Raw genomic sequence first — 26,317 nt, 5'->3', positions numbered from 1 at the left:
TACTGTAGAAGAAGAGGGCAGGAGAGGTGCTGCGAACAGCGCCTGGAAGGTGAGTAATTATATATTATAAAGTAATATACTGGGGGACATGTGCTGGAGCCACCTATCTATATACTAAGGGTGTGTGCTGGGCCACCTATCTATATACTGAGGACCTGTGCTGGGGCCACCTATCTATATACTGAGGGTGTGTGCTGGGCCACCTATCTATATACTGAGAACCTTTGCTGGGGGCACCTATCTATATACTGGGGACATGTGTTGGGGCCACCTCTGTGTATACTGCACTATAATCCGTACATAAATGTATGTCTCTAATATTTTTAATTTAATTTGGATCTGTTTAATGAACCTGGTGAAGGGGGGGGGGGGGGTTAAAATTTGTTGTGTAAAACAAACTTACCTAGAAACTCTCTTTTTGTAATCCAAGCTTCATTCAAATATGGTTTTAAATCCCATTTTCACAGCTCTGAGCTACTTCCCTGAAACAAGGGTAAAAAATTACAACACAATGGGCCACATTTACTTACCCGGTCCCTGCGCGATCCCCGATCCAGACTGTCGGACAAGGTTGAACATGAAGCTTGTGCGCCCGATATCCTGCATGTGTTGCTTCCCCGATCAGGTCCGCCGGAGTTCACCTTCTTCTTCCCGGTATATGTAAGTGCTTGGCTTGCGACACAATTTTGAAGTTAAATCCTGCGGTTTGTCCGAATCCGTCGGATCGTCCAACGGCCCGCCTCCCGATTTGTGTCGCATGAAAGCCGCCACGATTGCGGCAAAATCCAATCGCGTGCGCCAAAAACCCCTTTAAAATCCCTCTCCCAGCACGCGAAACGACAATCGTCGGAATGTCCAACGAAAGTGCGGTCCGCGGTGCCCTTAGTAAATGAGCCCCAATATGTTTCGTGCTTGGCCTGGCATAAAATAGTTTGCCAGCACACCTGGCTATCAGATATATTAGGAGTCTCTTGGTATATGAGGGACTGTAGACAACCTGGGTTTAAATTCTCCCCCTCCTCACCTAATGGGGCACAGTTACTTACCCGGTCCAGTCGCTATCCCGCAGCGCGTTGTCTGGCGCTGATTCGGATCTGCTGGGATTCACTAAGGTCCGTGCGCCCGATATCCAGCAGGTGTCGCTGCTGTGGTGAGGTCCACCAGAGTTCAATTTCTTCGTCCCGATGCATGTAACTGCTGATCTTGCAACACAAATTTTTCTTCTTCTTTTTAAATTCTGCGTTTTTTCCAAATCCATCGGGTTGTCCGACGGCCACGCCCCCCCCATTTCTGTCGCGTGAAAGCTGTTGCCGATGCGACACAATCCGATCGCGTGCGCCAAAATCCCGGGGCAATTCGGCGCAAATCGGAAACATTCAGGAAACCCGACGAAAGTGTGGCGTTCGGACCCTTAGTAAATGAGCCCCAATGAGTCAAAGTTCTGCCCACTACGAGACTCCAATGTGTGGTGCTGTGAGCAATCCAGGGGCTCCTGAACTTTAGCCAGCCGGGAAGGTATAAAATAACACAAACAGCACTAATATGGCATCCGGTTTTTTACGCGGCCCTTGAATTTAAGGGCCGAGTTTCGGATCATAGTTGTGCATGCTGCGTTTTTCTCTGATATGTTCAACAGGCTGTGAAAGACATCTGATGTGCGCATCGCACCATAGACCATCAAAGGGGAACATTTAACAAGGCTTGTACGCCAATTTTTTGGCGTACAAGCCTGGAAATAATTACAATTCCTTGCAAACCGCCGTGGAAGGGAGGGAGACAGATTTCTGTCCATTGAAGTCTCAGACTGCACTAGTATGAGATTATCCTTTTTTTGGGCAATGGACCTTGTTTATTTTGTTAACGTCCATTTTAGCCCCCCGATAGATATCTGTGTGTCCGTTTTTATTCTGCAAACATAAATTTCTTTTGGCAATCTTTTTTGGTCCAACCCTATGACACCACCACCAGGATTTCCCCATGAGGGCGCGTTCACACGATGCTTTGCGTTTTTTGATGCATTTTTGACTCATTCCAAAGGCTTCAACCTTGATCACATGTTGAAGTAACATTGCGTTTCTATTGCATTTGCTAAAACGCAATGTTACTTGAACATGTGATTAAAGGGGTTATCTGGGCATACAAATTTACTTATGGCTGGGCTATTTAAAAATAACAAACGTTTTCTTACCTCCTCCTCCGGCGCCGCCGATGTCCCGCGCCGCGGTCCGTTTGATCTGTGCCCCTATTTGTTTACAGGGGCACAGAAGCCGCGCACAGGGAGCTTCCGGTCCGTGATGTGGCCAGTCCTCCCATCGGTCCCTATGTCTCAGCGTTGTAAGCACTGGGAGATGGTGTCGGATGGGAGCTTCCAGCTCGCGGTCCGACTCACAGATGAGACAGACCGCGGCGCGGGACATCAGCGGCGCCGGAGCAGATAAGTACACGTTTGTTTTTAAATAGCCCCCCCAGCCCAGCCATAAGTAAATTTGTATACCTGGATAACCCCTTTAAGGCTGAAGCCTTCTGAATGCATCAAAAATGCATCAAAAAACGTGACACAAAGCATCGTGTGAACGCGCCCTGAGGCTCTTCACTGGACTTCTTGGTTCTCAAAAGTGCCTCCTAGTAAACATGTTTTGTCCACCCACAAATCAAAAGGACGGCACACAGTCATTTTTTACTGTTGCGTAAGACCTAAAGACACTTCCAGAAGGATCTTTTTTTTTTCCAGCTTATTAATGGATCTGGGACGCAAATAGAATGACATTGTTACACTGACCATTTTTCACCCGAGATGTCATGGGCAAATGAAACTCCGACACAAAGAAGGGGGTTAAGCCAGTTTTGGGTGTAAAATGTGCAATACCAATTGCATTTTTTTTGGCATGCGCCAAATTTTTTTCATGGATGTCTCCTAATCTCATTTCATTTCAGCTTTAGGTTTCTGGTGGGGATGTACCTCGCTACTATTTTGTCTTCCTATACTAAGGCGATATGGTGACGTAAGCTTGTTTTATGCAACGGGGAAGTCTATTGGAAATCGTAAAACTATTTGATAATGTGAACACAGCCCAAGGCCACTTCTAATACAATGCTTCACATACTGTAGCTTAATTGTCGCACCCCAAGTTCTGGTAAAGAAGGAAAGTGCCCAGATCTATCTGTGTGGCATCCTGCCATAGTGATGCGCCTCTGTATAACAGATTCTTTCCTTTCCTGGTGATTTTTATGCAGTTACATCAGTTTTTTATGACTCTATGAATGAATGGACACTATAGCTGGCTGTGACTTATCCTATCATTATGTAATTCCCCCCAGGCCGCTGTCACGTGACGGGGCCTGCATTATTCACACACACATACACCGGCAGCCCCTCCACATTACACCGCTATTGCATTCACCCGGTGCCGCGAGCTGACGACATTCTGACGAAACTGACAGTAGGTTGAATCTTCCAGAAACTCTACGGCAACCGAGTGACAATCCCGCCAGCCAATCACCGCCGCCCGAGTTGCCACTACGAGACTTCTCATTGGCTTACATCAGCTTTTTTTTTTCTGTTAGAGGCGGCGCCATTCGTCAGCGTCAAGGGTGTGACGACACAGGAACGTGTGCGAATCCGCTGCCGACAGCTTAGGGTGAGTGGTCCAATCAGACGAGTCCAACGCGTGGCGCCGCGACCAATCAGGGCGCTCCACGACCCTGGCCGGCCGGGAAGGTATAAAAGAACTGAAGCGGCGCGTGTAGGGTCAGTCTGACAGCAACCGGCGAATAGAAGAGATAGAGCAAGTCACGGGATTGGGAGCGGCCTGCTATAGGTATGTGACCACCACCCCTGCTGACCTGTCTCTGCAGGTGATTCCTGGCTCTCATTGATTTGCATACGTCATATATAACCTCTTCAGGTTGTATGGTGAAGCCTAGCCTGGGGCTTAGTGATTACTTTCCCTGCCTTTGTCTAGCTGATGATGATGGGTCTTGTCTTATGACATAACTTGTGTAAATGTAGTCTTTAATGGTGGCCATTGCGTAGCAATTAGTACAGTATATCAATTTCCTGATTTTAATGACTACAGGTCTTTTAGGGTTGTTGTCTGTTATTCTGCTGCTGTCTATACTGATAATTTTACATGCCTGGCCTTGTAGCATCCCTACACCTCTATTTTTGGAAGTGATCTGATCTTTGTGCACCGGATGCTCTGTGGCTCCTTCCTTTCCTAAGGAAGAATGGGTACCTCGCTGTCTCTCTAGAAGCTTCTCTCCCTCCTTCCTGCCGCCCATGATTCGTCAGCATTGGCGGGGAGGAGGGCACTCGGCGTGGCACCACCCTTCTTTATCCTGCCTACTGTTGTCCGGGGGAGATTCTCTGCTGCATCTATGCAGAGTTCTTGTAGACGTGATTGTAATGTGTCGCTAGGATTGTTACCATTTTTTTTTTTACCATATTTTTAATTTTTGTTTACAGGATATCAATTATCTACATTGTGGTATTGACTGTAGTATTTCTTCACTGGTGATCAGAAGATCTCATTGGATGGTCAGAATGAAGCTACTAGCGGTGGTCCTGCTGGTCATTGCCAGCACTTGCGCTGACGATGATGACAAGAGGGAAGAAGTCGGCACTGTGATCGGAATTGACTTGGGAACTACTTATTCATGGTAGGTGACTGGAGGTGGAACTTGCATTGTACATCATTATGATAATCTTGGAGTATTGGTTAGGAGGAGCAGCCTTCATAAATCTAACGGGGTTAGATTCCTCTGTAGAATTGAGTGTGAGTTTAAGCATATGGAGGATATGTCATAAAGTAATAAGCTATGCTTGACTGTCAAATGGACCACATCTTCATTGGTCTTCAGCAGTTCCACTGCGGTGATGAAACCTCATTCATTCACTTGACAGAAGTCTTGTTTGTAACTTCAACCATGCAGGACTGTTACCTCAATGCTCTAGTTTATAAGTGATAATGGCTTATTTCTTGTAAGCCTTATTATAATATTTTTAAATAGGCTTTTAACTAATAAAAATTTGCTCATTTTGGGCTTAGGAATACCATGGGTGGGGTAGGACCGCCCCCTGGATTCCTGAACAGGGAGTAAGCAGATGGAGAAATCAATATAAGTAATATATTCTCTTAGATTGTGCAAGCTTAGGGTGTTATCCCCTAGGGCAGTGATGGCTAACCTATGGCACTCAGAGCCCTTTCTGTGGGCACTCAGGCCATCACCAGAGATGACTCCAGGTATCTTCCTGCAGTCCCAGACAGCCCAGGACTAGTTGTGCACAGAGGTATTTTAAAGTGACAGCTCAACCTGGGACTATTTTCTGCTTTATTGGTGTCCTCAGGTGCTGGTATCAATGAAAACTGTGACAGAGAAGGGAGTATAAATCACAAATTACATTTCTGTGTTGGCACTCTGCGATAAATAAGCGGGTCTTTGTTGTAGTTTGGGCACTCGGTCTCTAAAAGGTTCGCCATCACTGCCCTAGGGGATAACTATCTGACCAGTGAGGGATCAGACTGGGACCCCCACCAATCAGAAGAACAGGGCTCCTGGGACTGGACAAGAAGTCCAATTATCCTCATTAATGGGCGGAGCAGCAAGTAAAAAAAGGCTTTAACGCTCCTATACTGTTAAAGGCATTCAACCCACCATAGCTTAGTTACTCTTGAGTGTAACGGGCATCTAAGATATTTTCTTCTTATATTCTAGTGTTGGAGTGTTCAAAAACGGACGTGTGGAAATTATCGCCAATGACCAGGGTAACAGAATCACCCCCTCCTATGTGGCCTTCACTCCAGAAGGTGAACGATTGATTGGAGATGCTGCCAAGAATCAGCTGACATCTAACCCTGAGAACACAGTGTTTGACGCCAAGCGTCTTATTGGACGCATATGGAATGACCCTTCAGTCCAACAGGATGTCAAATATCTGCCTTTTAAGGTATGTTAAGATGCATTTCTATGTACCTTATGACCCCAATCCATAGGGTTCTGGAGCAACAAATCACTTATTGATGTTGAATATAATTGTTTAATTGAGATTTTACTAAAAGGGGTTTTCCAAAAATGACAATTTGCTACCCAAGTACAAAATGGGTGACATGTGTATGATAAGTAGGTTTCTATGGTGCTGTTGAAGGTGTTTGAGCTCAGAACCTCTCCGCAGCTCCATAGACTTTGATGCTGTGGAGTATGTCTGGAGGTCCCAATTGTCAGACTCTTATCACATATCTTGTGGATAGGTTTTAGTTTCCGGAGAAATTGTTAGACTTGTAACCTAATACACATAATCTTATTACCCCCTTAGGTTGTAGAGAAGAAGACTAAACCCTACATTGAAGTAGATGTTGGAGAGCAGAGAAAGACTTTTGCCCCAGAGGAAATCTCTGCCATGGTTTTGACCAAAATGAAGGAGACTGCTGAAGCCTATCTTGGCAAAAAGGTGAGTCAGTTTTTTGATTTTAAAACTGTAAAAAAAGTGAAGAAATTTTTTCTTGAACCTTGACTTTGGTCCTAACATGATCGCTCTGTTCTAGGTTACTCACGCCGTTGTCACTGTACCTGCCTACTTCAATGATGCTCAGCGTCAAGCCACAAAAGATGCCGGAACCATCTCAGGGTTGAATGTTATGAGAATCATCAATGAACCGTAAGTGTTTCTTGCTGGAGTTTCATGGTGGTCGTTATGGTGTTTTTACACCCACTGCACGTACTAAAAATGGCCTGGTCTTGTTTGCAGAACTGCAGCTGCCATTGCTTACGGCCTTGACAAGAAGGAAGGAGAGAAGAATATCCTTGTGTTTGATCTGGGTGGTGGTACCTTTGATGTGTCCTTGCTTACAATCGATAATGGGGTCTTTGAAGTAGTTGCAACCAATGGAGATACCCATCTGGGAGGAGAAGACTTTGACCAACGTGTCATGGAGCACTTCATCAAGCTTTACAAGAAGAAGACTGGCAAAGATGTCCGCAAGGATAACAGAGCAGTGCAGAAGCTGCGTCGTGAAGTGGAAAAGGCTAAGAGAGCACTGTCTTCTCAACATCAGGCCAGGATTGAAATCGAATCTTTCTTTGAGGGAGAAGACTTCTCTGAAACTCTTACCCGTGCCAAGTTTGAGGAGCTGAACATGGTAAGTAATCAAAAACTCAATCTGAACTGTTGAGTTGAACTTCTGTTATGGAATATACAAATTCTTTTTCTGTACTAATCTCTTGCCACTTGTAGGACCTCTTCCGTTCCACAATGAAACCAGTCCAGAAAGTACTTGAGGATGCTGATCTTAAGAAATCTGACATTGATGAAATCGTGCTGGTAGGAGGATCCACACGTATTCCCAAAATCCAACAGCTGGTGAAAGAATTCTTCAATGGCAAAGAGCCATCCCGAGGCATCAATCCTGATGAGGCTGTAGCTTATGGTGCTGCTGTACAGGCTGGAGTACTCTCTGGAGACCAAGACACTGGTAAGTAAAAGTGTTTAGATACTTTGTTGCTGTATCTGAACAGTTTGGCCAGGGTGGACCTTTTAATCATAATTCATTGATTTCTTAGGTGACTTGGTCCTGCTTGATGTGTGCCCTCTGACCCTTGGAATTGAAACTGTTGGTGGCGTCATGACTAAACTGATCCCTAGAAACACTGTTGTACCCACAAAGAAGTCCCAGATCTTTTCCACAGCTTCTGACAACCAGCCTACTGTCACCATCAAGGTTTATGAAGGTAAGCCATTCTGATGGATTAAAGGCCAATACTTGTAGCTCATATAAGATGCTGCATAATTGGTCAATATTACATGGGTGCCACTTAGGTATGTGTTGGTCCAGTTACTGGGAACCCACTGATTGACCAATGCAGGTCCTCCGCCTACTTGTCTAGCCTTCTTTTCAGGCAGAGGCACCAGGTGCTCAGACGCCCAAAAATGCTTAGTAGCTGACACAATGTTCAGACAAGTGCTAAATTCTCCATTGCCCACTTAGTACCACACTGTAGATTGTGTAGTGGCCAAGTTTTGGTATTGCATGTGATGAAGCTTTAAGCAGCCTTGTGATGGTACTGAAGGGGCATCCACTGGAGCCCATCAAATGATCACTCGATACACCTTTTTAAAGAGGTATGTATAACTTATTTATATTTTCATTTTGTAGGTGAACGACCACTGACCAAGGATAACCATCTTCTTGGCACATTCGACCTTACTGGCATTCCCCCAGCTCCTCGTGGTGTTCCTCAGATTGAAGTTACCTTTGAAATCGATGTAAACGGTATATTGAGAGTCACAGCAGAAGACAAAGGTACTGGCAACAAGAACAAGATCACCATCACAAACGACCAAAACCGCTTAACGCCAGAGGAAATCGAAAGAATGGTCACAGATGCTGAGAAATTCGCTGAAGAGGACAAGAAACTAAAAGAACGTATCGACGCTCGTAACGAACTGGAGAGCTACGCATACTCCCTGAAAAACCAGATAGGCGACAAGGAGAAGCTTGGTGGCAAGTTGTCGTCTGAAGACAAGGAAACCATTGAAAAGGCCGTAGAAGAAAAGATTGAATGGTTAGAAAGTCATCAAGATGGAGACATCGAAGAATTCAAAGCTAAAAAGAAGGAATTAGAAGAAATTGTTCAACCGATTGTGGGCAAATTATACGGTGGAGCACCCCCTCCCGAAGGAGGAGAAGAAGAGACAGAGAAGGATGAATTATAGGCATGGAAATGATCTCTGGCTGCTAAAGTCTTGTAAATACTGGACTCAAGAACTTTCTGTTGAGAGAATGTGAACGCAGAAAACTCTAATGTTCTTGTGGATTCTTCACTTCCCGGTGGAGACGATGATAAGCCGCTATGGCTGTTTACTGCTTTTCATTAGCAGTTGTTCACTTGGATCATTATTTTTGTTCAGTTTCTTCCCCAGGGGGGTGGGCTCTGGTATTTTGGGAGGGAGGGTATGGTGCAGTTTAAAAGTTGCTCAGATGTTTTATTTATTTGAAGAAAAAAAAAAGATTGGTCATGTGCATTCTATGTAGAACTTTTTTCTACCATCATTGACCACAATAAATGTTTGATAAATAACCTACAACTTATGTATGTGATTTATTCTTCTATGCAAATTATCTGCTGCTGCTTCACTACATAATTGTGTAGGCACTAAAGTGTGTTGCCCTTGTATCCACTTGTAAACTTTCCCTTTCTGAATTAGTCACCATACCATAGGATAGGTACTCAATATCCGATTGGGGTCAGACAGGGGAACATATTCTTGTCTTGCTGGCTTCAGTGTTGGAATATACATACTAGAGCAGGGATGGGCAATTTTCCCATGGGACCACATGAGAAACTGGAATAGTTCTAGAGGGCCAGACTAATATGACTTAACTTTGGTCTACCCAATACCTGCATAATATATTTGGTATATAACCTTTACCATCATTAGAGTAATTCAATAGATATTATAATTTGATTCAACAATCTCATGCAGACCAGACAGATGGCTAGAGGACCGGATGTGATGCACTGGCTGGACAATGCCCAGGTCTGATTTGTGTAGTGCCATGACCCGTTGCTTACTATAATTGATACGGAGCAGCAGCCAGCCATGACACTGGATGGAAATGTATCTCTAGCTGCATACACTTAAATTGACCTCTGCCCTTACTCAAATGCATCTCTGGAGGCATACAGGTAGTGCTACATAGAAAGGTGTCCAGACTTCACATTCAAAAATTATATCTGTGAATATTTATGGGTTTTTCTACTTTTTTTTTTTTTTTTTTCTAACCGATTGCAAGAACTACTTTTCAAAGAGAACATATAGCTATTTATACAACACTTGCACCCCCTTGGACTGTGTATGTAATATACATTCTCGAATTTTAGGCAAAATATCACCCATTTTAATTTGCAAAAAAGTCATGTGAGAATAAAGTCCAATTTTACCTGAGCAGTTGCTTCAAATCCCTCAATCTTCAGTAGCCAGAGATATGGGCAGGTATTGTCATAGCTGAGAATGCATACTGCAGATAGATGTAATTCCATACTTGGAGTACAATCAGATGCACACATCATACAAAAGATACAGGTTTTATCATACTAAGGGCGCTGTCCCACGTTGCGTTTTGGCTGTGTTTGCAAATGCAGACAAAACCTCACCCACCAGGGCGGGCCGTGGCCCGATCGCACCGGCGCTTCTATGGAAACGCCTGCGATCGGGAACGAGCCGCCGGTGTTTTGCGTTAATTTAATGCAACGCCGATGCGATCAGGCCACGGCCTGCCCCGGTGGGTGCAGTTTTGTTTGCAAACGCAGCCAAAATGCAACGTGGGACAGCGCCCTGAACTACCATTCCCATCAGGTGTGGAATGAAATGTGTTTTCTAGAATTACTTCTTGCCCCATTTTCACATGAGTTAAGTTAGGTGTTTGCAGGGGGGGGGGTAACTTCAGAAGTCCCTCTCTTCTGTTCTATAGCACCTAGAAATGTGTTTTGTCTTATTAAAGAGAAGGATCTCATCTTTCAGACTTGTGGCTTTGTGAACTACAGAAGCTGAGATGCGGACTTCTAAGGCCCTAAAAGGAAGCTGCAGATAAAGCTCCACTCCCCACCTATTTTTAACTGCCTGTATGTCCTGTTCCGTAGTTTACAAAAATGTAACCCTCAATGGGAACTGAAAGAGAAGTTTCTTTAATATGACAATCTAGGTACTATAGAACCAAAGATAGGGGCTACTCACATTGTTCTCACATGAATGAGCAATAGTGGGGACGAGCAGTGTGACAATGGATCTATGTCCAGAGGTAGGGTGCTCACCTCAAATGAACCTGGCTCCAAGGTGTGTAAGTCACTTTCAAGTGAAAATGGCTCCAAGGAAGGGCTGTAATGTTGTAAATCTCAGTTGGTGAATAAACCATTCATGCCTCACTGGATCCTTAATTTATTTTTACATGAGAAGTAAAGTTTTATGGTTGCAGAAGAGCCCTTTTTTTTGGGGGGGGGGGGGTTAGTGGGGGTAAAACATGGTGAAAGCATCCTTTTAACTTGCTGCAAGTGGGATATGTGTGCTGGACGGATTTCTCAGAGCATCCACAGTACAAAGGAGGAGACTCTCTATCATTGTTATATATGATGCTTTGATTCCCCAAATTTTGCACAATGGTTGGTCCATGATTTACAGTTGGTTGTTCCCCCTGCTGGCCTAAAGCTTGCTTTATCACGTTCTGTGACTTGATGGTGTAAAGGGAACCTGTCACCCCTTGAAACCCTGTAAAGCCACAAAAAGTACTTTATCTCTAAGCTTTAATGTGTTTTGAGTGTTTATTTTTTAATGGGCCAGTAAAAATATTCCTCTCACGCAGTCAGTTTCCAACAAAGCAAGATAGGGCATAACTTGCTGATTGGTAGGCGTCTATGGGACCCCCACAGATCACTAGAATGGTGGTCCCATGTACCCCGTCACACCCTTTCAGCATTATTAAGATGCCCCCTGGCTCCCCATTCATCTCTATGGAGCTGACAGATTGTCGAGTACAGTGCTCCGGCCATCTTGGTGATTCTACAAGGGGTAATACGGGGGTACATTGAACCCCCATTCTGGTGATCTGTGGGGGTCTCATCACTGAGACCCCCACCGATCAGAAAGTTAGGCCCTATCCTGTGGAGGCCGCCTCTTGATAGTCACTTGTACTGAGCACCTCAACCCCTTCCATCTCTTTTACTGGGTTTCTGGAGGCCTTCAACTTGATCACACAAACTAATTACACCTTGAAAAAAAAATGTTTACTGTAGAAGTGTATTTCATACATGATTTTGACAAATTCGTAAACTATTTCCAGTGTACACTGGGACCAAAATGATGTTTTCTGTTTGAATAGTTGATCGATCCACGGCTACTCTTGTAGTGCAGTTACATAGCAGTCATTGTACAGCTCTCCAGCAGTATCCATACCACCAAAAATGAGACAGATTGGCACAGGCTTCTCCAAATCCTGGTCCTCCGCACAAGTGTCTGTCCTTGTTTTCCAAGGAACAAGACACATGGAATGATCCAACCTTGGAGGGGGACTAGGGGATTCAAACTTCATCTGTGTCCATATATTTGCCTCTACCAGAAAAAAAAAAAGAAAAGAACTTAAGAACTACCTGAAATTTTCCCTTCAATATTTTACATATTTATTAGAGGAGACTGTATAGGGACACTGCCCCCATAATTTACAAGTCGACACTCAGGTAGAATATGAAATGTCCTTTCTAGCATTGCCTCTTTTATGTAACATCTTGGTTGTACTATAGAGCTCACGAAATTGACCCTTTCACCTCTAAAAGTGACTCATCTCAGCCTCAGGGTGTGGTCACACAATGTTTAGAAACAGAATCAAAGCGCAGGGGGGCGGGCCATGGCCGATCACATATCCGCTTTTATGCAAATGTGTGCGTTTGGTAACTGGCGCTCTGTGTCTTGTTTGGAGCTGGTTGTTGAACACGTGTCTGCATACAAACGCATATGTGACCGTCCGTGGCCCACCACCGTGCGCTATGATTCTGTGTGACCACACTCTAATCATAGAATAAGTAATTAAAATTCGGTAGAGGTTCAACGCCTGGGACCCTGCTGCCGCCTTTACAATGTATAGTGGCTGTGCTTTGTATTGCCACAGTAGTACACTGATCACACATCCTAGATCTGAATGAATGAAATATTCATATTTGTACGAAATACTTTGTTTGGTACAAGCTGAATGTGCTGACAACAAAATCATAGAAAATCATCAATGAAAATCAAATTTATTAACCAATGGAGGCCTGGATTTGGAGTCACCCACAAAATTGAAAAAACACACTGAGGGTGATGGCACACGTGGAGTTTTCAACGCGTTTTTGGCCCGTTTTAAAGCAGTCCATCAAAAAAAGCATGCGTTTTTGAACAGTTTGAATAAAGATAATTGGTCAAACCTGTCAAAAACGGGTGCGTTTTTCAAAAACGAATGCATTTTTTGACGGACTGCTTAAAAACGTGCCAAAAAACGTGCCATCACACTAAAGGCCGATCCAACTTTGATCTAATGTCCTTAAAACAAGACAAAATGAGGCGCAGTCTTGTGTGTGGCCTACAAGTCTGTGTATGACCTCCCTACAACACCTCAGGATGCTCCTCATGAGGTTGTGGATGGTCATCTGAAGTGTCTCCCCCTCCCCTATAACTGGACTAAAGCATCCGCCAACTCCTGGACAGTCTAAGTGCAGCCTGACATGTGAATCTGCTTTCATCTGTGAAGAGCACAGGGCGCCAGTGGTGAATTTGTCAATCCTGGTGTTCTCTGGCAAATGCCAAGCATCCTGCATGGTGTTCAGCTGTGAGCCCTCATACCATCCTCATGGAGTCGGCTTCCAACCGTTTGTGCAGACACATGCACATTTGTGGCTGCTGGAGGTCATTTTGCAGGGCTCTGGAAGTGCTCCTTCTGTTTCTCCTTGCACAAAGGTGGAGGTAGCGGCGCTGCTGCTGGGTTGTTGCCCTCCCACGTCTCCTGGTATACTGGACACTATACTGACACAGCAAACATTCTGGCCACAGCTCACATTAATGTACCATCCTGGATGAGCTGCACTAACAGAGCCAATTGTGTGGGTTGTAGAGTCCGTCTCATGCTACCACAAGTGTGTGAAAGCTCCACCAACATTCATAATTGACCAAAATATTATCCAGAAAGCATTGGTACTGATGGTACAAGTGGTCTGTGGTGCTCCCCTGCACATTCACTCCTTTATGGAGTGTGTCTCGCTAATTGCCTGTAAAATTGATTAGACAGTTTGCTTTCACTGAAGTTTACTTTACTTGGAGTTATATTGTGTGGGTTAGGTGTTCCCTTTATTTTTTTTTGAGCAGTGTATTGTAAATGAGCCATTTACTAGAGGCCTATGAAGCAGAAGCAGTGCTCATAAGGTAACCCCTGCCCTACAAATAGCTGATCAGTGGGGATGATGGACCTTTATTGATCTGATATTAACGGGGTTTTCCCACAAAGACAGGTTAGGCCCTATCCACGGGATTGGGACTAACTTGCTGATCAGTGGGGGTCTCAGTGCCCCACAGATTGTCAGAACAAGGGGTCCAACCGACCCCTCGCCGCTCCTCAGACTAATGGAGCAGACGGCTGTGCATGACTGTTCTGCTCCAGCTGAAGGAAATTACCGAGCACCGCACTCGGCATGTTCTTGCGATCCGCAGGGGTCTTTAATATCCTACAGACAGGACATTTATAAAAATTTTTTACCAAACTTTCCCATGTTATTTATCCACAAAAAATGCACCGTTTTACAGAAAATTCTTTGATACCTCATACACCCAGCCCAGGTGGGGAAATATGGTGATCAGAGCCCGCTACCTAAGAAGCCTCTTACCGTCAGATGAAATAATTGTTTCTCATTGGAACACCATCATAACACCTTGGAGGGAACATGACAGGTTATTTGGGAACACAATACTATCATCATGGCGGAGATAACCACGATTAAGAATGCTGAGGGTCCACATGGATTTCATGTTACCCCTCCAGCTAGATGTATATGCAATGTATACTGAATTAGCCTTCTCATGGTTCAGTATGCATGCGCAGAGGGCAGGATATTAGTGTGTTTTATAAGAGAAAGTAGAAATATTTTTATATTTTTGGGGTATTAAAATTAAGAATTACTGTATAGGGGAACTGGTCACCTGGTTTTATGCCATTTAACTTCTTGCCCCCTAGGGTAGGGTTTGAAATGTCCTTTCCTCTTAGTCAAGTTTAGAGGCTGTAGGGGGAACATCAATTCAGTCGTCCCCATCTTCAGTTTTATAGTACCTAGAAACATGCTGTCAGTTCTGTAGCTCACAGAATCAGAAACGATCTTAAAGATCACTTTATTTGTAGATGCTATATAACCAACAATAGAGGCATCTGAAGGGACGCTCCGCACCAGCCTCTAAACTTGACTCATCTCATGTGAAAATGAGCAGAGACGAATCATATTTGTCTGTTGTTTTTCATAAGTAAACGGTCAAGATTTGACATAAAAGAGGGGATTCTAGGAAGGATATTTGATACCTTATGGGATGGTAGTGTAATGGGATCAAATCTGGAGTCCAATTAACTTGGGGCCTTACATTCATGAGTATGGTAAGTGACATACCTGTATCAAATCTGTACATGGTGCTTATAGCCCCAGTTTTAGCCATTCCACCAAAGACATAAATGAATTTCTTCCGGGAAATGGAGGAATGAGCTGCACAAGGCGGTGGCTGATCCCCCTTGGTCTCTAGCTGTTGCCACTTCATATTTTCTAAAGAATTAAGACATTGTTACTAAATCTCATACAGAGTGTAACCAACAAAAATCTATAATATTAGACAGATATCATTGATGTTACCAGTGTCAATGCAGAACATATCACTATAAAATGTGGTGCCTGCCATCCCTCCATGAATGAACAGCTTGGTCCCTATGGCTGTGATAATATGCCCATGACGAGGCTTAGGCGGATCACCAGACGTCTCAGGCTGTGTCCATGTCAGGCTGGCTACGGAAAGAAGACATTAGAAGTATGAACTTCTTAGGATGCATAAAGTTTATAATTCAGTCTTTTTAGGAAAAATAATTATAACTTACTTGTATTAAACACATAAAGTTTATTGTCTTCGACAGGTTCTGCGCCTTTCTCTCCTCCCCCAAATACATAGAAGTTGTCCCCAATGGCAGAAGTACTAGTATGAAATGTCCTGGGGGATGGGCAAGGTCCTTCTACTTTTGAATTTTTCCATGAGCCGCTTTCTGAAAATAAATGAGATAATAGTTGTGTTCATATTACGTGTTGGCTGCATGTGTTTTGACAAACAGAACCTTAATTTTTTCAGGGACTGACCGCTGGACCCCAAACTTTTAGGAAAGTCCGGTGTCCTTGATTCTTCATGTTAGTTAGGCAGTAGTGTACATGTAACACCCCAACGTTTACCTATATGGGACTGACTGAGCGCTGTCCTTAGCTATTCATATTGGACCCATACAGTCCAAGAGACTGTTTTATGATGTCCGGTATTATGATTAGAGATGTATCCCTTATTTGGGATGAACTGGAGGAATACTCTGTTCAAGACGGAAATCCATTTCCTGAATCATCAGCAGCACTGGCTATGTCTGTCCACCATGCTTTACACATATTCATCTGTGGTTCATAAGATGCTATCAGTCAGAGACCTTATAAGTAATGTTCCATACATGCACATCACTGCTGAATGCAGGGACAGACTGTCTGACGGTCAGCTGATGAAGATGTCATCACCACAGGTCTGGTGTAGAATCATAGTACTACTAGCAAAGGGTGCAAAGGACTGAATGGGTAAAATCCTGGACACCCCCTTTAAAGGGACAAGTCTGATGCGATCTAGTTTCTAGGTAGCAAAGATAGCAGTATCTGAACTTACTCTCCTCCTCCGGTCTCTAAATTTGACTCATTTCAGGCAAAATATGACTCTCCTTAGTTCATTTGCATATGAATTTGGAGGCAATTTTCTTTAGGTAAATGGGAGAGATTTCACATAAACATAGAATTCTACCTGAGAGAAGTAGTAGTTTAATGCGGATAAAATTTGGGGACACCTAGATTACCAAAAAAAGCCTAATAAAAAACCTGTAGAGCACACCAATCATCTGCAGCCTAAGGGCACATTCACATGGCCGTCTGCGGGGACGTACATGCGGCCGCATGTATGTCCCCATAGAGGGCAATAGCCGTGCGGCGCAGATACGGTGCCACACATGTGTGGCACCGATCCGGCCCGCACACCGCAAAAAGATAGAGCATGCTCTATCTTTTGGCGTGTGTGCGGCCGTGCGCCGCTATTCTCTATGGAGGGAGGAGGGGTCACCTCCTCCTCCTCTCCAGCACACGGCGGGCATACCGCGTGTGAATGGACCCTAAAAGTAACCCCCAGAAACCATTTGTAGTAGTTAACTTGAGAATACACAGAATATACACACCTGGACTTATAACTTGTACACTGTTTCTGTTCTCCTCCTGTTCAGCACCACCAAACACCCATATTCTAGTAGGATCGCTGGTAGCTGTGAAGCATGCATGTTCATAGCGTGGTAACAGGTCCTTCCAGTCAGGGTTACTCCATTCATAAGTATCTGGCAGGGAAAGTATAGGAAAGTATTGCTTAGCAGGCATGTAAAGTATATGAAGTCATATGACAAAAATGTGATAAAAGAAACGCAAGGGAACATCAAGAAGATTTCCATAAAAGTATAGAGAATATGAAAAAACTGGGCTGAATCTGTAACACCCCATAGAGCAGTGATGGTGAACCTTTTAGAGACCAAGTGCCCAAACTACAACAAAGACCCGCTTATTTATCGCAAAGTGCCAACACAGAAATTTAATTTGTGATTTATACTCCCTGCTCTGTCACAGTTTTCATTGATACCAGCACCTGAGGCACAAATATAGCAGAAAATAGTCCCAATAGAGCTGTCACTTTAAAATAGCTTTGTGCACAGCAAGTCCTGGGCTGTCTGGGACTGCAGGAAGATACCTGGAGTCATCTCTGGTGATGGCCTGAGTGCCCACAGAAAGGGCTCTGAGTGCCACCTCTGGCTCCAGTGCCATAGGTTAGCCTTCGCTGCCCTAGAGGGTCAGTGTGGGGAAATAAGGAAAGTATATTTATTCCGCTTCTCTCCTACATTGTGCTGCTACTTCCAGTTTTTGGACACATGGCCAACTGAAAGTTCCAAGGGTCACAGAACCCGTTCATCCAATGAGTGGCCGCCTCAGACAAGGGGACAACGCAGGTAGTGATGTCCCCTGGAAAATGGAAGTGAAATCCCATGGTCTGAGGCGGCCGCTAATTATATTACGGTGATTCCATGAACCCCGAAATTGAAATTGAGAAGCACCAGAGCGACACCGGGAACCAGAGCAAGGTAAATACAAGTTATCATAATTTTTATTTTTTTTCTTTCTTTCTCGGTCCCTAAGGATTTTCCCGGAATCCCTTGTGTACTGTGCTGTAAGTGAAATAAACAGCTGTGTGGCACTCATGACAACACTTCCAATACTAACACAAACGTAGGGGCAACTGTTTAGCATACTACTGTACAGATGCACTTCAGTATTTGTGGGTGCTGAATTTCAGGTTCCCACCTCTTGTACGGAGACATTCAGAGTTGTATGTGATGCTTATCCTGCTGTTTCTTTATTTCTTTGTATTGCTCATACACTAAGATGTTCTAGAGATCTTAATTGACATAAAATCACACGGGGGAATCCTTGCTGGTGTTGATGATGTCCAGATGACATAGGCCCCTCCTTTTGGGGGCATTTACCCTCAAAGTAAATCTACCCACATACATCTTATATACTTTGTGATACATTGCATCAGTAACAATGTAACTTTACCGCCTGTATAGATTATTAGCTGATTTGTCTGTGGATAAATTTGTGAAAACTGTATTTAATGTTTATTGTTGCAAGCATAAAGATATGTAAAGATATGTATTCTTACGCCATTTTTTCAAAAGTCAGCGGTAGTCTTATACACTAGGTGAGGAGCTGACAATGTGAGGGAGCACCTTATTGAAGCAAAATGCTGGTGTCTGGGATGCCCGGGATATGGAGTGGTTATCCGGGCATCCCGGACGCTTGCATGTTTCCCTTACCGATGTGTGACTACGGTTGTATGGAGAGGGTTCTCGAGCTGAGCCCTCTTCATACAACGTGGTGCCAGAGGTGCGTTGGCGTTCTTATCTTAGTTGAGATTATCGGTCCCCGTGACGTCATTGTCACCTGAGGCTGCATGTTTTCTGCTCATTTGTTACAATGTGCCAGTGGTACATTGTAATAGATGATCAGTAAAATCCCTACATACTGCCATACTGTAGTCTCTTACTTGTCTTCTGGAAATAAACGGATCCTACTTTGAACGAAAAGAACATGCCAGCGCCATTCATATACGTCCATTTTTTCCCCCAATAGCAGTGCACCACATGACGCACCACTATACTTTTGGTTCAGTGTAATATACCCCAGGGGCCATTGGCCACGCCAGGGGTAGGACAGGGCTGCGGCAAAACACCTATTATAAGGGAAAACCAGAGTTGTGCCTGATGATCAGCACAACTCCTGAAGGTTAATTTTATACCTCTATGATTCCTAAATAACCATCTCCTAGAAAGGATAACCTTGCGCTAGGTAGCGCTATCTTCTCTGTACTCTTTTCTCCCTTTTCCCCCCATATACATACTGTAGTCTCGCAAAACATGACATGTCGCGCAGTTCCTTACAATGAAATATGAAAAAGTTATTGGTGTCAGAAGTAAGTGAAATAAAGTTTTTTTTTCTTTTGTACAGAAGGTTTTAATTGATTAAAATTACCATATTGAAATCAAATATGATATTTTTTCTATTTTTATCATATGTGCGTTAGAAGAGGGATAGTCTTATATTGCGAGTATATCCCAAACTCTATATTTTAACTGGAAAAGTTTGGGTTTTATTTTTGTAAAATACATAATTTCAAATCTGACAAAGGCATGCTGTGGCTGTAATGTCACAATGTGCATTAATACTTGAGCCGTAATAAAATATAATTTCTAAATGCAACCAATAGGAGTTCTCCATTTGCTTTACACTACTGATGTAAACAAGGAATGGATCCACCCAATAACCCTACGGTAAGATTAAACTACAGTACAGGAAGTGTTGAAATGCGAATAGTTTCCATGAGGAACTGCAATGATCATACTATAACTAAACTCATAATGCAGGAAATCAAATATTAAAAGGATACACAGAGAATGTTATATAAACCTGCCCACAGTTAAGTAAGCAGCAGAATTATGAATGCAGCTCTGGACTATAAAAAAAAAAGATTGTAATTTAGGAATAGTAGAAAGAGTGACTTATCCGAGGCCCTCTGTTCAAATATCTTCTAATGTACTAACTGAATCTAAATTACCAGGAGATAATCATTTGCTTTACCTAGATCTATGATGTGCACTTCAGAGTAGCAGCTTCCAGGATCTGCCCCTCCAACAACAACCACTTTTCCCTTTCCTTGGACATCAGAGCCAGGTACATAAAGACATGTGTGCCCAACTCGAGGGCTCGGGGCTTCTCCGCTTGGAGCAAAAGCATACCTATAGAGAGATGTTCAAGAATGAATAGGATTGTAATGAAACTTCTACAGCTACAAGTCCAAGGAAACATGGTGCTCGTGTATTTTCACATCACATCAGTAGTTAAAGGAACACTCCAGTCCTTATGCAGGACCTAAAGGGAGGAGAAGGTTCGAGCAGGTTTCTAGAAATACAATGAAAATGTGTCATGCTCTTCCCTTCAATCCCTGCACCATGCATTATTCAATGAATTAGCTTTGACTGAAGTGTTCATTTAAAGGGATTTCCAAGATTTTTTTTTTTTTTTTTTTTAAAGAGGCTGGATGGGCTATGAAAACAATAAACAAGATGATGTCAGAGCTAATCTACTGCCCCTTCCCTGTACAATGACCTCTACATAGATACCACTGACCCATCATTACATCACTACTGATAATAGATGATGTCACAGCTTATCTCCTCCCCCTCCCTGTACAATGACCTCTATATAGATAACACTGACCCATCATTACATCACCACTGACAATAGATGATGTCACAGCTTATATCCTCCCCCTCCCTGTACAATGACCTCTATATAGATAACACTGACCCATCATTACATCACTACTGACAATAGATGAGGTCACAGCTTATCTCCTCCACCTCCCTGTACAATGTCCTCTATATAGATAACACTGACCCATCATTACATCACTACTGACAATAGATGAGGTCACAGCTAATCTCCTCCTCCTCCCTGTACAATGACCTCTATATAGATAACACTGACCCATCATTACATCACTACTGACAATAGATGAGGTCACAGCTTATCTCCTCCTCCTCCCTGTACAATGACCTCTATATAGATAACACTGACCCATCATTACATCACTACTGACAATAGATGATGTCACAGCTTATCTCCTCCCCCTCCCTGTACAATGTCCTCTATACAGATAACACTGACCCATCATTACATCACTACTGACAATAGATGATGTCACAGCTTATCTCCTCCCCCTCCCTGTACAATGACCTCTATATAGATAACACTGACCCACAATTACATCACTACTGACAACAGATGATGTCACAGCTTATCTCCTCCTCCTCCCTGTACAATGACCTCTATATAGATAACACTGACCCATCATTACATCACTACTGACAATAGATGATGTCACAGCTTATCTCCTCCTCCTCCCTGTACAATGACCTCTATATAGATAACACTGACCCATCATTACATCACTACTGACAACAGATTATGTCACAGCGTATCTCCCCCTCCTCCCTGTACAATGACCTCTATATAGATAACAATGACCCATCATTACATCACTACTGACAATAGATGATGTCACAGCTTATCTCCTCCCCCTCCCTGTACAATGACCTCTATATAGATAACACTGACCCATCATTGCATCACTACTGACAATAGATGATGTCACAGCTTATCTCCTCCTCCTCCCTGTACAATTACCTCTATATAGATAACACTGACCCATCATTACATCACTACTGACAATAGATGTCACAGCTTATCTCCTCCTCCTCCCTGTACAATGACCTCTATATAGATAACACTGACCCATCATTACATCACTACTGACAATAGATGAGGTCACAGCTTATCTCCTCCTCCTCCCTGTACAATGACCTCTATATAGATAACACTGACCCATCATTACATCACTACTGACAATAGATGAGGTCACAGCTTATCTCCTCCACCTCCCTGTACAATGTCCTCTATACAGATAACACTGACCCATCATTACATCACTACTGACAATAGATGATGTCACAGCTTATCTCCTCCTCCTCCCTGTACAATGACCTCTTTATAGATAACACTGACCCATCATTACATCACTACTGACAACAGATGATGTCACAGCTTATCTCCCCCTCCTCCACCCTGTACAATGACCTCTATATAGAGAACACTGACCCATCATTACATCACTACTGAGAATAGATGAGGTCACAGCTTATCTCCTCCACCTCCCTGTACAATGACCTCTATATAGATAGCACTGACCCATCATTACATCACTACTGACAATAGATGATGTCATAGCTTATCTCCTCCCCCTCATTGTACAATGACCTCTATATAGATAACACTGACCAATCATTACATAACTACTGACAATAGATGATGTCAAAGCTTATCTCCTCCTCCCTGTACAATGTCCTCTATATAGATAACACTGACCCATCATTACATCACTACTGACAATAGATGATGTCACAGCTTATCTCCTCCCCCTCCCTGTACAATGACCTCTATATAGATAACACTGACCCATCATTACATAACTACTGACAATAGATGATGTCACAGCTTATCTCCTCCCCTCCCTGTACAATGACCTCTATATAGTTAACACTGACCAATCATTACATAACTACTGACAATAGATGATGTCAAAGCTTATCTCCTCCTCCTCCTCCCTGTACAATGACTTCTATATAGATAGCACTGACCTATCATTACATCACTACTGACAATAGATGATGTCACAGCTCATCTCCTCCTTACCTTGTAAAATAACCTGCTTTTAATGAGTCAAAAGAAATTGCCAATGTTTGTTTTAGAAGATACTCACCACAATGATTCTTTAGGTACATCATCTGGTTCTAATACACCCAGAATTTCCATAGTAGCAAAGCACAACCTAAAACTAAATATAATAAAAATTTAATTAGTTAATCAGATTAATCTATGTAGTGATACCCTTTATGGTGTATGAATAATGATGAATAATGATGAGAATAATGACCCGTAATCACTTAATATCCTTGAAGCAAAAAATACAAACAAAGAAGTGATCTAAAACTTAACTTTTACTGAAATCTCAAAATACATATAGAAAGTAACATGATTCAAAAAAACTGCTGCTATGCAGAATCCTTAGTGCATGAACCCCATCTAGGAGAGAAACAGACATGTGCAAAACATGAGCTGGGTGGCCTAAATGTATAAAGTTTCACATAACAGAATTGAGGCACTAGGCTCACCTTAAATGCTCAGGAGCATATGTCACCAAAACACACTATCCGTATTCCTCGAGCGCGATGTTTATTAGTTTTGTCTCAGGCGATATACGTCAAAGTGCTCGTCCAGAAAAAAGACACACCGTGTCCTTACAGAGTGAAGAGGATAGGTGAATGTAAGATAGGACTTGTGGATGTCAAGAATGGGGTCAAGATGACAATGTCACTCTCCCTGATACACCCTAAGTCCAACTTCTCTGATACCCTGAGAACCTAACCTCGGAGTCGTGGTCCTAATTAGCCACAACCCCGACAAAAACCTATCCCTAGCTGGATAGCCCTATCAAAAAAGCCTACACAACCGGAGTGGTTCCAAGAAATAAAGGAGAATAAGCGTTTGGTAAACGGTTATGGACAGTTTTTCATCCTATAGACACTAAAGAGCACCCAGATATTGTGCTCTTACCTCGGTCTAAATCGTAGGTGCGAACTGATGGTCAGGTTGGGGCTGTGGGGGCCCAATTACAGCGTCCCCGTGCACGGCCTTGCAGGACCAGTGGGTCTGTGTGTGAGGCTCGACTGCACAGATTAAATAGCGCGCCCTGCACCATAAGACCACCTTTATGGATGTAGCAGAAGCTGGGGCCTCTCAAATGATATGTATGCTATCTGGTCCCCTGGATATACGAGTGTTGTACCAAGGTGTCAAGTTATCCGTTATTCACAGCATCTTGCTAAATTTTCACAGGGTGATCCACTGACAAGAATTTTTTTTTTGTAAACAAAGAAGTGATCATTACAGGCCACAATCATTCTCTTTAACTTGCCAAATATTTGCACCATGTAAATGCATTCTTAGGCTACATTCATATCATGTTTTGCCTTCCGTTGGAAGGATAAGTTGGGAGGATCCCCATTGAAATGAGCTGGTAGTGATCGCTGCTGATGTTCCAAGACTTTTCTGGGTCACATAACCATCCTCTGGTGTACTCCGAGATCGTATGTTCAGCAGAGGGCAGCGTGGACATCCGTCGGCCATATGTTCATAGTATCATAGTTTATACGGTTGAAAAAAAAAAAAAACACTTGTCCATGAAGTTCAACCAAGGAAGGGAAGGGATTGGGTGGGGAAGGGATTTAGGGGAAACAATTCTATATAACATAACCATCAATGTTATTTAGGTGTAAAAAGGCATCTAGACCCTTCTTGAAGCTCTCTGCTGTCCCTGCTGTGACCAGCGCCTGAGGCAGGCTATTCCACAGATTGACAGTTCTCATAGTAAAAAAGCCCTGTCGCCTCTGGTGATTAAACCTTGATTTCTCCAGACGGAGACAGAGTCTTTTGATTTGATTTAATCTGAAACAACTTTCCACCATATTTTGTATGGACCATTCAAATATTTATATAAATTAATCATGTCCCCTCGTAGTCGTCTCTTTTCCAGACTAAATAAATCTAGTTGTTTTAATCTTTCCTCATAACTGAGACCCTCCACACCCCTTATCATTTTTGTGGCTCTACGTTGAACCCTCTCCAGCTCCAGGGCCTCCTTTTTATGGACCGGTGCCCAGAACTAGACAGCCTGTTCCAGGTGAGGCCGAACCAATGCCTTGTACAGTGGTGATATTACATCCCGATCCTGAGAGTCCATACCACTTCTGGTACATGACAAAATCTTGCTGGCTTTAGAGGCAATGGGGCATATTTATCATGCGCTGGTGCTTGTGCGCCAGCGTATGATAGCCCCGCCGCTGCATGTTCGCAACCCAATACATCAAGAGGCTTCCGCCTCACACATGAAAAGTCGCCGGCAGCAGCGAGTGCGCAGGCTCGGGGACAGTAACGCCCTGCGCCGGCCCATTCCGGCACCCTCTGCTGGGCCGGCCGCACCCCCTGCGGATCGGGGCAAATAATCGCAAAAGCTAGCAATAAGCTAGCATTTGCGATTATTTCAGGGCCTCTGTGCCACTGGCATGGCGCAGAGGTCCTGATAAGTATCCCCCAATGAGCGTATACTGTGCTCTTTAGCAGAAAACAGGATGATATAGTGCAGTCTGCCAGGCTTTTTCATCCAGTATTTCCTGCTGGATGTGATGCATAATAAACATACTACGCCTCCACCTGTCTATGGATATGTTTAGTGTGTCGAGAGCTTTCCAGTCCCAGCGATCATGTCCAGAAAATGAGACGTGAACCCAGCCTCTATGGCTACAGAAAAGGGATGTGAGGGGCACTGCACTGGGCATTAGTATACTTTGTAGGTGCAATAGCTAGTGGGGTTTGGTCAGGACCTGTGTACCGAAAAGTTTTTGCACCACAATTTTTGGGCAGCACAGTAGCTCAGTGGTTAGCACTACAGCCTTGCAGCGCTGGGGTCATGGGTTCAAGTCCCAACCAGGATAACATCTGCAAAGAGTTTGTATGTTCTCTCCGTGTTTGCGTGGGTTTCCTCCGGGTCCTCCGGTTTCCTCCCACACTACTAAACATACTGGTAGGTTGATTAGATTGTGAGCCCCATTGGGGACAGGGACTGATTTGGCAAACTCTGTGTAGTGCTACATAATCTATTTGCACTATATTAATAAAGGAATTATTATTATTATTATTATTATTATTATTATTGTTCCTCTCTGACTGTCACAAAAGTTTAGACGTTTGCAAGATCTATAAAGTTCCCCTTATTTTGCATAGATAAGTCAGAGAAAAAAAAAATCACATTGTTGTGACCATTCAGTCCATGTAACATAAAAGTAGATTATGACTACTAGGTTGTACTTCTCTTTTCTATATCCCCTCCTTATTTGACTTTAAAAACCGCATCAGCCGCAAAAACGTGATCGTGTGAACACACCTTTGTTCTAGTAAACCTTTTTATCCACATTCCCTCTGCACACGACCAGTGGCAACATAAATTAACCTACCTTCCACCTCTCAGTCCCCTTCTACTGCACAGCGGGCGTCACTATGGACCTGTCACGCCGCTAGGCCGCCATCACCATGGAAACCGCTTCTGTTTCTTAACCACCTCCCCCCCCAAACCGGAGCTTTGTAAGACCCCGCTTCTCTTTACGTAGCAACACCCTAATGTTTCGCTACAACCTTCAGTATACCAAGAAATAATTAGTTGAATATTTCGAAAGTTGTTTGTACATTTAAGATTTAATAAAGTTTGTTGAAT

At 43.4% G+C, this 26,317-nt stretch overlaps 2 protein-coding genes across 2 annotated transcripts; one reads left to right on the top strand and one right to left on the bottom strand.

Annotated features, from left to right (window-relative positions):
• The first annotated feature begins 3,659 nt into the window (after window positions 1-3,659).
• Window positions 3,660-9,082, top strand: HSPA5 (heat shock protein family A (Hsp70) member 5). Its single transcript, XM_072123586.1, has 9 exons — window positions 3,660-3,818; window positions 4,466-4,659; window positions 5,716-5,947; window positions 6,314-6,448; window positions 6,543-6,655; window positions 6,746-7,136; window positions 7,232-7,469; window positions 7,558-7,725; window positions 8,151-9,082. The coding sequence occupies exons 2-9, from the start codon at window positions 4,535-4,537 to the stop codon at window positions 8,708-8,710; spliced, it is 1,962 nt and encodes a 653-aa protein (XP_071979687.1). The 5' UTR covers window positions 3,660-3,818; window positions 4,466-4,534; the 3' UTR covers window positions 8,711-9,082.
• A 2,676-nt stretch (window positions 9,083-11,758) lies between these two features.
• On the bottom strand, window positions 11,759-26,290 carry RABEPK (Rab9 effector protein with kelch motifs). The gene is made up of 8 exons (XM_072123737.1): window positions 26,061-26,290; window positions 22,751-22,825; window positions 20,011-20,168; window positions 17,010-17,162; window positions 15,642-15,803; window positions 15,403-15,552; window positions 15,166-15,315; window positions 11,759-12,100 (listed from the first exon to the last, which is right to left on the bottom strand). Exons 2-8 carry the CDS (start codon window positions 22,801-22,803, stop codon window positions 11,886-11,888), a joined length of 1,041 nt encoding a protein of 346 aa, XP_071979838.1. The 5' UTR covers window positions 22,804-22,825; window positions 26,061-26,290; the 3' UTR covers window positions 11,759-11,885.
• Between the last annotated feature and the right edge of the window lie 27 nt (window positions 26,291-26,317).

Source organism: Engystomops pustulosus, chromosome 9, assembly GCF_040894005.1.
Source record: "Engystomops pustulosus chromosome 9, aEngPut4.maternal, whole genome shotgun sequence".
Classification (NCBI taxonomy): domain Eukaryota; kingdom Metazoa; phylum Chordata; class Amphibia; order Anura; family Leptodactylidae; genus Engystomops; species Engystomops pustulosus.
The sequence above is the reverse complement of the archived record's forward strand: the minus strand, read 5'-3'. Positions and strand labels throughout refer to the sequence as shown.